At 53.1% G+C, this 12,447-nt stretch overlaps 1 protein-coding gene across 10 annotated transcripts; it reads left to right on the forward strand.

Annotated features, from left to right (window-relative positions):
- Positions 1–378: 378 nt before the first annotated feature.
- MEAF6 (MYST/Esa1 associated factor 6) lies at positions 379–6,578 on the forward strand. Of its 10 annotated transcripts, none has more exons than XR_007380980.1 (8): positions 379–507; positions 631–746; positions 847–934; positions 1,125–1,170; positions 1,773–1,962; positions 4,719–4,776; positions 5,392–5,425; positions 5,820–5,900. XR_007380980.1 is itself a non-coding variant. In XM_048968920.1 (8 exons), exons 1-8 carry the CDS (start codon positions 412–414, stop codon positions 5,826–5,828), a joined length of 609 nt encoding a protein of 202 aa, XP_048824877.1. In that variant the 5' UTR covers positions 379–411; the 3' UTR covers positions 5,829–6,578. The 10 variants fall into 10 exon arrangements, 5 of the variants coding, with proteins under 5 accessions (XP_048824877.1, XP_048824875.1, XP_048824879.1 ...); XR_007380979.1 differs by lacking the exon at positions 4,719–4,776 and adding an exon at positions 2,243–4,615 and having other exon boundaries at positions 5,820–5,879; XR_007380977.1 differs by having other exon boundaries at positions 4,586–4,776; positions 5,820–5,851.
- The last annotated feature ends 5,869 nt before the right edge of the window (positions 6,579–12,447 follow it).

Here is a 12,447-nt window from a genome sequence, read left to right on the forward strand (position 1 = left end):
GGGAGATAACAGCAGGACAAGGGGAAATGGTTTGAAGTTGAGGGAGGGAAGACTGAGGTTGGATGTCAGGAAGTTCTTTGCTATGAGAGCGGTGAGGTGCTGGAACAGCTGCCCAGAGAGGCTGCGATGCCCCGTCCATCCCTGGAGGTGTTCAAGGCCGGGTTGATGGGGCCCTGGGCAGCCTGGGCTGCTGTGAAATGGGGAGGTTGGTGGCCCTGCGTGTGGCGGGGGGTTGGTTGGAACTTCATCATCCTTGAAGTCCCTTCTAACCCCGGCCATCCTGTGAACCCCGCCGGCCCTCAGCTCCGCTCGCAGTTCCCGTTTCCCCATCGGGGCGGCGCGGAGCTCAGCGCTGCCCCCCGCCGGCTCCTCCCCGCAGCCCCGCCCGCTCAGCGCAGGGCCGCAGCCGCCATGGCCGCGCTGCACGCCAAGGCCGGCGGACCTCCGCAGATCCCCGATACCCGGCGGGAGCTGGCCGAGCTGGTGAAGCGCAAACAGGAGCTGGCGGTGAGCTGGGCGCGGAGCGGGGCGGGGAGGCGGCGGGGCGGACGGGCGGTGAAGGGCGATGAACGGCGGTCGCGGCCGTCGCCGTGCGGCGGGGCCCGGCCCGCTCAGCGCTTTGCCCGGCAGGAGACGCTGGCCAACCTGGAGCGGCAGATCTACGCGTTCGAAGGCAGCTACCTGGAGGACACGCAGATGTACGGCAACATCATCCGCGGATGGGACCGTTACCTCACCAACCAGAAGTACGGACCAACCTCCCCTCCTTTCCCCAACCGCCGTCCAACCCCCCCCACCCCCCCCCCCCATCCCCGGTCCTCCTCCATCCTCCTCTCTCCTTTGCAGGAACTCCAACAGCAAAAACGACCGCCGGAACCGCAAGTTTAAGGAGGCTGAGCGGCTCTTCAGCAAATCCTCGGTCACTTCTGCAGCGGTGAGTGCTGCAGGGACACCCCCCCATCCCCCCCATGACCCTGCACATCTCATCGACTTCCAACCCTCTGCTCACATTGCTCCTTTTCGACCGTTCTGGGATTCTGTGACATCCTTACGGGGCTGAGTTCCCACAGACATCTGTTAAGCAACATCCCTGCTGTCATTAACTGCCCATTTCATCTTTCCAGGCTGTCAGTGCGTTAGCTGGAGTTCAGGATCAGCTCATTGAGAAGCGTAAGTCACCTTTTCCTTTCTTCCTCCGTTGGCAGAATTGGGAAGAATTAAACTTCTCCTCACAGCTCGGCCCCATCTTCGCTTCACTGGGCTCTGCTGTCTGCTCTGAATGGAGAAACAAGGACTGAAGCGATGCATTTCGGTGCCTGTGTCTCTCCATCAGTTGCACGTGGCTGTGGGAGAAGATGAGAGCTCCAATTCTGGAGGCTGCAGACCTTTCCTTCTGCTGTCGCCATAACTTCTGTAAGAGTGATCAGGCACTGCAATGGGCTGCCCAGGGAGGTGGTGGAGTCACCGACCCTGGAGGTGTTCAAGGAACGTTTGGACGTTGTGTTGAGGGACGTGGCGTAGTGAGAACTGTAGATGGTAGATGGTTGGGCTGGGTGCTGCTGTGGTTCTTTCCCAACCTTGGTGATTCTATGATTCTATAACTCTGGGTTCACCGTGTGCTGATCAGGTGCTGCGTTTCCAGTTCTTGGCACCAGAAACTTCAGTTTCTGTAGTGTTTGTAGTTCTTCTCCCCGACTCTTTGCAGGAGCAGCCTGAGATGTGAAGTGTGGGGACGTAACCACAGGGCTGCTCTGCTTCTCATCCCATTGCAGGTGAACCGGGCAGCGGGACGGAAAGCGACACCTCTCCAGACTTCCACAACCAGGAGAACGAACCCAGCCAGGAGGATGCTGAGGAGCTGGATGGATCTGTGCAGGGGGTGAAACCCCAAAAAGCCGCTTCCTCCACTTCTGGGAGCCACCACAGCAGCCACAAAAAACGGAAGAACAAAAATCGGCACAGGTCAGTGGCACCAGCAGCCTTTTAGTAACGCACTGGGAATGGTTAGCTCTTGTTGAACGGGCTTAATTATGTGAAGGGAGCTGATAAGTTGTGAGCATAACAAAGTGTTCAGGTCGTTTGGTTACATCACTTGCTTGGAAGCTGTGTGCAGCCTGTGCTCCTGCTGTGTCAGGGAGGGGAAGGCATGTGAGGCAGCTCAACAGTCAGCACAGGGTACTCAAAGCTCAGAGACGGTGGTGTTTTTGACCAGGCCTTGTCGGTTCTTTTCTCTTTCAAGCAGAATAAAGCTGTCTTCCCTGCAGTAGAGGAAGATTACAGTCCTGGTCTCCTGTGATTGTTCCTTGGTTTCTACAGAGCCAAGGAAGATAGGAATGTCACTGCTTTCTCTGGAGAAGGAGGATGGGAAAACAACTTAGAGTGTTTTGGGGGCTGCTGACTCTCAGTATCTTTACTACATTTTCTACTCCAAACCTTTTCTGTTGTCATGTCCCAGAGTCGTTTGATTACAGCGTGTACAAGTTGCTTTATCATACAGACCACTAGTTTTTGTTATTAAACTGCCCTGAAACTCACGTGAAACAGCTCTCCTGAACTCTTTATGATTGAATTTAGGCGACCACTTCTATTCCTTAAGGCGTGCCTTCAAGGCACAGTGGGCTGACGGCCCAGAAATTGGGAATCATTGAATTCCAATGCTGTTTTCCCTGGCTCAGTGTAACCTGCACATTAGGTATCATTACTGAGCTCATTGGCTTTGGGTCCAGGTGGAGGTTCCTCTTTGAGGAGCCTTCCCATACAATTGCAAATGTTTTAAATAGCAGCGATAGATGTCACAGAGACTGCTGGGAAAAGGTCTGAGAGACACCGAGGTAGGTACAGTGCCTGCAAACTAATTAACTACTGCTTCTTCTTAGTTAGGTTTTCTGTCATTAGCATTTTTAATTGCTAGGTCAGGATTTTCTTCCCGCAGCAGCCTTCATCAGGCACACATCCCAAAGTGTTGGATGTCCTTTTTGGTTCCTCCTGAGCTAGGAATCAGAAGCAGTTCAGAAGTGTTTTTTAGCCTGCAGACAGTTGGGAGGAAGGCCAGAAGTAGCAGAGCACATCTCTAAACCACTTCAGAGAAGCATCTGTACAACTGAGGTACAGCATGAGAGCAGATTGCAGAGCACTGCTGAACACTTACATGGAGCACGAAGCAATCTGCTGCAGGACAGTGGGGGCCAGTGCAAATGCCATAAATAATATAAACTCTTTTGCTCCATTACATAACCCAAACTGTAGTGATGAGAGTTAGGAAGAAACTGCCCTACTGGAAGCTTGTGTGGCTTTGGGCTTTCTTCTGCATGCCTTCCTGTGAAGCAGCTGATACGGGCTACTGTTGGAGACAGAATATTGGACATGAGGAGCCCTGGTCTGCACTGGTATGGCAATTCTTATCATCCTAAGAGATGCATCCAAGTACAGAAAGGATTTTGCAGATATTGTGTAATGCTTAACAAGGCCAGGTAGTGGAAAGTAATTACGTTGGTCTGCAATGCAAACTGTTAGAAGTTGTGATTGCTGCTAACGACTGTCCCCTAAATTTCAGCAGAAGAGCCCAAATGATCTTCAAGGTTTGAACCAAACAAAAGCCAGTCCCAATCTTTTTAATGGCACAGCTCATTCAGAAGCTCTTTCATTTCCAGCATGCATTTGAGTTCTGCTCACCTGTTCCTGAAGGACTGGGAGGTGCTGGGAATGGATGCTCTGAAGGTGCACTGATTCCACGTAGCTCCAGTTTTTCTCACTCTTGTGCCACCAGTGGCAGCGAGGAGAGTTGGATTCAGATTGAGCAGAGCTTGTGTGAATAGTTGGTTTAATTCCTGACCATTAAAGCAGGAGCTCACGTGGCAGTGTTTTATTGAAGCCACCCTCTGTTCCCTCAGACCGCAGAAGGCCCAGATGATGATTCTCATGGCTAAAAAGTGTTTCAGGTGAAAACAGCCCTCCTTCCTCTTAGAGACCCAGCGCTGAGAAGCGCCAAGCAGAGCAGTGAGCTTTGGGGCAGAGCGCAGTGCCATCAGTGTTGGGTGCTGACAGGTGGGGTGGGAATGCAGCAAGCCATGGTTGGACTTGAGAGCTCCCAAAGGGATGTTTGGGTGCAAGGGGAGATGGGCGTGCATTGAGGGAGCATCGAGCGCCTGCGTGGCCACGTAGCTTCATGGTTGTCTCCACCTCTGCCTGAACAAGCTTTGCTTTGCTCAGTAATCTAGCCAAAGCCACTGCTTCCTGAGCACCCGTTGGGTTCTGTGAGCAAATCCGTGCTTTGATCTGTGAGCTCTGCAGCCCTCAGCACGCAGCGTAACACCGCTCCTAACACCTCCATCCCCACCATCCACCTGGGGCTGGGACTCTGTCAGATCTGCAGTGCTTCTTATGTTGTTGTTATTGTGCCCTGTTCTGGTTCCAGAACCTTCAAGTTACCCTTCAGAACTTTGTGGCGTTTTGAACACTGGCTTTCATTTGTTTATTTACTTATTTATTTGTAGTATTCTCGCTAGGGTGGCTAATCGACTAATTTATTTAATTCGTTAGTGTATTAATTTCTATTGCTTTCTTCCTTTCAAATGCTGCCCCTCAGCCCGTCTGGCATGTTTGATTATGACTTTGAGTAAGTTTGACTTGAATTAGTACTTGTGCTGTGTTGTTAGTGTGTAGACACCAATGTGCCTTTTGAGACCTTTCTAACCCATAGTTTATCTGTTTAATTGTAGGTATGTATATTAGGTTAGGCTGGGAAGTTTTTTTAAAAAACAGAAAAGCGTGATGGAGGTAACATTTTATTTAATAACTTCGGCAAAATTAAATTAACTTCACTCTCCTTGACCTCTCTGTTCCGTTTTTGAAGTAGATCAACTCTTTAACTTAAACGTGTCCTTTAAAAACTGATTCTTCTGGCTTTGCTTCTGAAGGAGATCAGTGTAGATTTGGTTGTTTCCTTCTGGACATCCATAACCAACTCCGTACCTCTGTCTCCTGTAATCCCTGCCATCTTAAACTCCTCTCTCTGTCCCTAGTAAATAACCCTTGCCACTATGTCTGGATAATTACCTGTGGCATAGTTACACATCTAACAATGAACGTAGAGCATGCGTGTGTAACAGTATTCCCTTGTGCTGCACAACTTCCCTGTGATTTTTATTAACTCTTTTCCTGAATGGAACGGAATATGCATTGTGGCAAAGAACAAAGAATCCACTCTCCTTCTCTTTGCTGTTCTCTTGTAATGTTGGGACAGTGATTTGGCTCAGCCCAATCGAGAATGTGGATTGAATTAACCGAATAGCCTTTGTGGTAGCCTGTGCCATATTCAGTAGCTGGTTCTTTGCAACCTACTGTTTGTGTCGTGTATTGAAATGGACGTTTCTCTTATCTTTCCAACCACAGGATTGATCTCAAGTTAAACAAAAAGCCGAGAGCTGTAAGTATCAGTGCTCTGTCATTGTTTTTGTTGCTCATCCTGGAAAGCCTCCTCTGCCGTGATAGGAGATGTTGTTTGTTGTGCTTGGGGAATGTGTAGGGATGAAGTGTAAGCGTTGTCTTCCAGATCTGATAGTGAATAAGCCCAGGTGGGCTCATTACGGAGCAAGGTTGCACTTCAGCCGTGTGCACGTGAACAAAAAAGCTGTTCTGCATCTTTCTGTTCTGTCATGAAGTGCACCAATAAAAGCACCTGGTTTGGGCTGAAAACAAATCTCTTTTCTCTTTTGCCTTCAGCTCATGGCGTGTAGAATGAGAGAAGGCAAGGAATCCCAGCTCTGCCAGCAGAGGTGGAAGTAGAAAGGTCTTAACGTTCCCATCTTCTGTCTCTGCAGGACTACTAGACACATCAGTGCTGAAGATTCTGGGATCCGGTCCTACATGAATCCCCACCAAGAATAACTCCAGTCATCTGAACGAGCACAGTGGCAGCTCTCTGGCCACGTGTGTGCAGAAGGGAGCCATCCACTCTAACCAACTCAAGGGGGAGAAAGCCTTGGACATGTCTTTGCATCATTTTTAGACACCCTGACTGACAGGAGATGAAGGTGTAGTAGTAGAAGTCCTCAATTCCTGGCTATTCTGTGCTTCCAGCTCAGTCAGGAGCTTCCTTCAATTGGCTGATCTTACTGCTGCCTCTGTAAAACCGTGGGGAGGCATTTCCTTTCCTGCTGGAATAGGGCTGTGATTCACTGTGTCCCATCCACGCTGTAAGACTTAGGTTCCCTTTGTTACTGAGACGTAGCTTTGTGGTTTTGTTTGTTTCTTTGTTGTTTTGTTTTGTTTTTTTAAACCAAAGTGTTTAATAAATGGGCTTTTGGTTTGTTTTAATGCCTGTAGAGAGGAAGGTTCTTCGTTCTGTGGAACAGCTCAGTTTGGTTTGTAGGTAAGCAGAGAACAAAGTGGCCATCCAGTTTCTCTGACTTTTCTTTTGAATGCCATCCCCTGAAGTTGGCACAGTGCTTTTAGATGCAGAGGAGGCTGGAGCTCAGAGCCACTTTGCTCTCTGCTATCTTTGACATTGGGTAGATTCTCTTTTTAATACAAACTTCCCTCATTTGTACATAAACAATAAAAGTCACATTCGTCTCTCATCCCGTGTTCTGTTCAGTCAAAATATTGTCTCCCGATGCTTTTTATTCTCCATCAGCTTTGTGGGGAGTTTGCTGCAGCTCTTCCACTTTCACATAGCAGCTGCTTTCGTCCCATGACCCTTTGGAGGAATCATTTGTGCTTGCTCTCCTGCAGTAGACATAACATGGAGTGCTTGAAAGGATTGCCAGGCATTAATCTCCAGCCATGTTCAACTAATCCTGCATCAAGGTAGGCCTTGGATGGCAGGCAGTCCTCAGTGCTGCTGGCGGCGTGCCTGCAGATAAGGGATGGGCAATTTGGATTGCTGCTGGGAAAGCACACAGAGGGGTGAATGTTTGGTGCTTTTCACAGCGGCCGAGTCAAGAGAGCGGTGTGTGGAAAGCAGCTGTGCCTTTCCCAAGGTATTGGGAAGGTGTTGGGTATTGCCAGTTACCTGTGCTGGGATGCTTTTGCTTGCTTAAACAGTTCAGAGGGAGAGAGTGCTGTGTGAAAAGTTGTAGCACTTGCCTTACAGCCTTCCATGTGCTTTTATGTGCACTTGTTACAGCGGAGCCTGAATTCTGCTCTGCTGCACTTCTCCTTTCCTGGGGTCCTGCATTGCAGCTCCTTGTGGCAGCAGCAGCAACCATCTCCCCTGTGCAACCCTGCCATGCAGGACCTGCAGGTGAAGGTGAACACATAGGAGCGCAGTTCCCCCTTGTTTTCTCATTAGGGAATGGAGGCAGCTCTGTGTTTGCTCCTGGTGGCTCCTGCCTTAGCCCACAGCAGTGAGTGCTGCTGCTCGGCCACAGGGAGCTGCTGGGACAGAGTGGCTTAATGGGAGAGCAGTAAAGCTGCCCTACTTTTTTGTGTTTAAAGTTATTCCTCTTAAGAGGTAAAAGAGAGAGGAATAGAAGGTGTAGGAAATAGCATAAAGTCCTGACAGGGCCTGCTTTGCTATAGCTGTGGAAAAAAGGACGACTTAGCTGATGGTTTCTGACTACTTGACCTTGGTACAAAAGCTGCTTTTCTCTGGTGCTCTTTTTCCCTGGTGCTGCTGTTCCAAAGCAAGGTTTGTAAAGGCCTGACCTCGAGGGGTCCGTGCTGCACCTCTGACCTCAGGCACAGCGTTGGACCTTTTGGGCTGGAAAGTCTCCCCTGCAGAGAAACAGCAAAAGGGCTCCATGTCACACAGAGCCTCACGTGCCAGAGATTTTATGGCAAAGCATCCATCGGCTCTGCATCCCTGCAATATGGACTGGGGGTGCTGCAACCTTCCCCAGCAGTGCTTGTCCCTGAGGGAAAGGGACAAACAGACTCAGTCGGTTCTGATTGAGGAGATGGCTGCCCATCACGGTGTTCAAGGAGCCCCGTCCCGTCCTGCTGCAGCTTTCAGACTTGAGAAACCACGGTGTCCACTGGGGTCTGCTCCAGCAGAGGGAGCAGAACTGCACGTCCCAGAGCAAAAGCTGTCGGCAGTGACAGCGCTGCAGCATCAGCTCCCTCGAGGTGCTGGTGTAATGGGGGTTTGAGTCTGCTCAGTTTGAGCACGGCAGCACTGTCACCTGCACCAGGGGCATGAGGCAGAGCCTGGGCCAGGCTGGCATCGCCTGAACCTTCCCTCTATTTCTTGAGACCTTTATTTCTCTTCCTACACAGCTGGAGAGTGTAAAGCTCCCCAGGCCGGGACACCTGACCTTGAACCTGGCTGCTCAGGCTTTACCTCAATGCCAATGAAAGCCAAATACAGTTACAATAAAGTCCTTTGCTTGCAGAAGATGAATCCTGAGCAAAGAGCGGTGGTGGCCCAGCAGCCACTGTCCTTATGGTGACTGAAGGTAGAGCAGAAGTACCCCTAATCCCTGGCCTCGTCAGCAAGAGGATTAGGCAGGCATTTAGCAATCCTGAGCAACGGGCTGAAGGCATAGCAGCAGGCAGGAGGAGCAGCAGCCTCCACAGCCTTGTCCAGCAGCTCTCCCTGCACCTCCTGCCCGAGTTGAGCTGGGCTGCACTGCCAGGTAAGTGGGCACAGCAATGGGGGAGGAGGGCTGCTCGCCCTCCTGTTGGCAGGGCTGGGTACATCCTGCAGCCACTGCCTGTCCCGGGATCTGCAGCACATCTCCATTCCACTCCCTGTCTGCAGGATCCCCATGAGGAAGAAGCACAGCCCAGGGAGGCCGTGGTGGAGGCAGCTCCTGCATTCTGGGTGCTGGCAGCTCCTGTCCCTTTCCAGGACAGCTCTGCAGGGGCTGCAGTGGCTCTGGAGGCTGTTGTGGGTTGGTGCTATGGGGCTCCCTCACTATGGGACTGCATGCATGTGTGGGCTTCGCACTGTTGTAGGATTGCAACCGGGTTCATTGGGCAGGAGGTTGTGAAGAGCCCTGGGGATGTGGGGTCTTTGCTCCCCCTTCAGACCCTCTCATCCTCAGTGGGTCCCACTGCACTCTGCTCTCCCTCAGTACCTTCTGATGTGCTACACAAGCTGCTGGGACATCGCCTTCCAGTTTGCTGAAGAGGTAAAGCTCCCCACCACCACCACACACCCCCCAGTGCCCTCAGGGGCTCTCCAGCAGTGGGGACTCATGGTGACGCAGTGCTGGGTGGCAGAAGGGTCCCTATGGGCACCACACAATGGGGTTCAGTCCATGGTGCCTTCCAGCTGCTGGGGGTGGACCATGACAGTGAGGGGGGCGAGGAAGAGGAGGACAGGACGGCTGCTGCTGTGCTGGAGTCTGAGCAGACAGGTGGGTGCTGAGGGGCAGGTGAGGCTCTGGTGCCAGCTCAGATGGAGCAGAGCTGTGGTGCCTGGGCAGTGCTGGAGCTGCAGCAGCTGCGTGACGCCAACGAGGCCACAGTGGGGAGGTTGGAGGCACTGGAGGATGATGTCCGCTTCCTCTGCACCGAGCTGGGAGCTGAGAAACTGCTGTGGAGCAGTCGGTTCTTGGAGCTGCTGCGGGAGCAGCAAGAGCTGCGGCAACGGGTGGGTACCCCTGCAGGGCCTTCAGGATCTCTGGAGGGTTCCCCTTGCTCCGCCAACATAGTCACTCATACCCTGTTCCAGCTCCTGCAGAGGGACAGCAGAGACAGCCTTGAGCTGCTGGGAGAAGCCGAGATGCTGAATGAGAATGAAGGAGAGGATCCTGCAGGTAGAGCTGGGGCCGTGAGGTTGCAGCAGGGGAGCAAGGAGCTGGTGTTTGGGGAAGGGGCTCCCAGCCCCTGCACACTGCCAAAGGGCTCCGCTGCATGGAGCAACGCTGTCAGCTCATCCCATGCCCAGGCAGCTTCTGGAAGCCTGGGGCTCTGTGCCAGGCAGGAGCTGTAAGTGCCACTGAGAGCTGGGTACCAGGGGCTTGCTCAACCCAGAACTGGGACAGTGCAGTCCTCTCACGTTTCCACATCCCTGTATGCGCCCATCTCATCAGCCTCATCTGATAGCATTTGGTGCCAGCCAGGCCCTGCCCAGCCCTGCCTTGCCCAGCCCATTTAGCAGAACTGCAGCCATTTCCCAAAAACACAAAACCACCAGGAGGCAGCTTGCAGTGAGCCAGCTCCCCGTGCACTTGGAGATGGGGTCCTGGCTGTGGCTCTTACTGCAGCCAGTGATGTGCTGGAACACGGTGCTACAAGTTGTCCTGATGCTCAGTGCAGAAACCTGGGAGCCAAGCACCACCCAAGGCCACACACTGCCTCCTGCTCTGCCCCAGGGCAAGTCACTGCTGTGTCCACAGCAATAGCAGTGCTCCCTGGGGACCCAGCCAGCATCCTCCTCAGCTGTTGCAACGCCTCGGGAGTGTCCCGGAACAAGGACTGTGGTCACTGAAAGTTCCCACCATCACCTTTCATGAGCTGGAGGAGCTGTGGCAACGGAGGGATTGCAAAACCCAAGCACTGCCCCATTTACTTCCTTCTTGGATGAATACATCCCCTCCATCAGCATCTTCCCACACGTGTTGCAACTCTGACAGGCCCCTGGTGGAGGGACACAGCATGGGGAACAGCTCAGGATGGGAGGTGGGATTTGTTCCAGCATGAGCACGGAGCAGCCAACACCAACCCACCTCCCCCAGAGCAGTGGGGGCTGCATGCCCTCAGCCTCTCTTCTGCTGATATGAAATAAAGGATGGCTGCTTCCTGCAGGTCTCATTTATTCAGCATGATGCCTGCAGCTCCTGGTGCCCAGCCCTGCCCCAGGCCCTCACTGCAGTCCAACACGTGGCAGCAGCCAGCACCGTGCTGAGCACCAGGTGCATTTGTGCTGCAGCCGTGATTCACTTACGGAAATCATTGTGGATGTGCAGATAGGCTCGTGCTGTTCAAAGGAGCGTGTGGCAGCAGCATTTCCTGCCACCCTGCAGATAATCCTGCCTTCTGAGCAGCCTATGCAAACCAGCTGCTCCTCAGCTGCTCTCACTGCAGCTCCAGCCCCGTGCTCAGCCCTTCCTTGTAGGTACAGCACCAGGGCCACCACCAGCTGCCTCTGAGCTTGGCAGTGGTGGAGCTAGGCGTGCCCAGCTCTGAGCAGCTCCCAACAGGTGCCAGCTAAAGGGGAATGCAACTATCTGGGCTGGGCAGGAGAAAACTCCATGTTTCTTCTGCCTCCTCTCCAGCTGCTGCTTGCTGCGAGATGGAGTTTGTGCCTGGCATCAGCACAGAACTGTGCCTTGGCACGTGGCTGAAGGTCAGCCCAAGTGTGTATGATCCTGTCCTACAGCCAGAACTGGCGTCCGGCCCCACAGCTTCTGTGGGCACAGTCCCATGCCAGCACCAGGCAGACTTGTTTGCTGCTGCTTGTCAATGAACCCTGTGTCACTGCGCAACAGCTGCCACCAACCCAGTCCTGCACTGTGCCCCACTGCAGCCCCTGCTTCCCAGGGCACTGCATGCAGGGACTGCTCCTCCCGACGTGCCCATGCAGTGCCCACACCTCAGGGAACTGATGCAATGCAAATAGCAGCAGCCTGACTCATCCTGCATTGACCTGGCTCCTGCATCGTGCTTGAAATGGGACAGCCCCACTCTTCTTAGAATTGCCAGAAGCAGGGGCCCTGTAAGCTACTCACACCCAGGACTGCTGCAGCAAAACTCAGCCACAAACTGGTCAACTTCTGCAAGAAGAAAAGCAGCATCCAAGCTAAGCAGCCTTTGGGCACCCCAGGCCAGCACCTGTAGGTGTGGGCGCAGCACAGCCTCTCCACTGCCTGCTCTGTGCCCCTGGCCCAGCTATGGGTGAAGCTCTACAGCACAGCTACCCTCTGCTTCTTCCCCCCAGGCTGAGCCAGAGCTGCTCCCAGGCTGCAGAAACCTTTCCCTGGGGCCACTACACCATGCAAATCCTCCTGACCTATTGCTTCAGCACACACTGCATTTACTCCAAAACATTTGTGCAATGTAGGCCTTCGGGGGAGGCAGCCAGAGGAAGCACAGGGCAGCCTCTTGCTCCTGCTCTGCAGCTTCCCTGTGGGATGACGCTGGCTGCTGCTCCCCTCTGTGCTGCCATGGGGCAGAGCTCCATGCTGCTCTCAAGGAACTTTGCTTGAGGAGCTGCTGGGGTGGAGAAAGCACTTCTGCCACTCTGATGCAGCTCCCTAAAGGAAAAAATGTCACTTGCAAACCCTGGCCTTAAGGAGCACAAGGCCCTGAGGAGCACTGTCAAGCAGCATGGCTGGAGGGTGAGCACTGACAGAAGCCTGCAGGCAGCACCCACAGCTTCACTTCTCTCCCATCTCACAGCAGCAGCTTCTTTCCAGCTGAGGCATCTCTGCTTGCTTCCTGCCTTGCTTTCTCCCTCTACCCTTCATGCTGGAAATGCTTCCTTGTAGCACAGCCTGCCCCACACGGCTAGGAGCACCTGCCCCTTTCCCATGGCCCCAGCTGGAGGTCAGATTCCTG

Source organism: Lagopus muta, chromosome 23 (assembly GCF_023343835.1).
Source record: "Lagopus muta isolate bLagMut1 chromosome 23, bLagMut1 primary, whole genome shotgun sequence".
NCBI classification, from domain to species: domain Eukaryota; kingdom Metazoa; phylum Chordata; class Aves; order Galliformes; family Phasianidae; genus Lagopus; species Lagopus muta.

What these genes read in the sequence shown, in the direction of transcription:
- MEAF6 (XM_048968918.1), top strand. Translation starts at nt 412, where the DNA reads ATGGCCGCGCTGCACGCCAAGGCCGGCGGACCTCCGCAGATCCCCGAT. An exon ending in AAGAACAAAAATCGGCACAG is followed by an intron (nt 1,963 to 4,585) that starts GTCAGTGGCACC and finishes GCTGCCCCTCAG; the next exon opens with CCCGTCTGGCATGTTTGATT. An exon ending in ATGTTTGATTATGACTTTGA is followed by an intron (nt 4,616 to 5,391) that starts GTAAGTTTGACT and finishes TTCCAACCACAG; the next exon opens with GATTGATCTCAAGTTAAACA.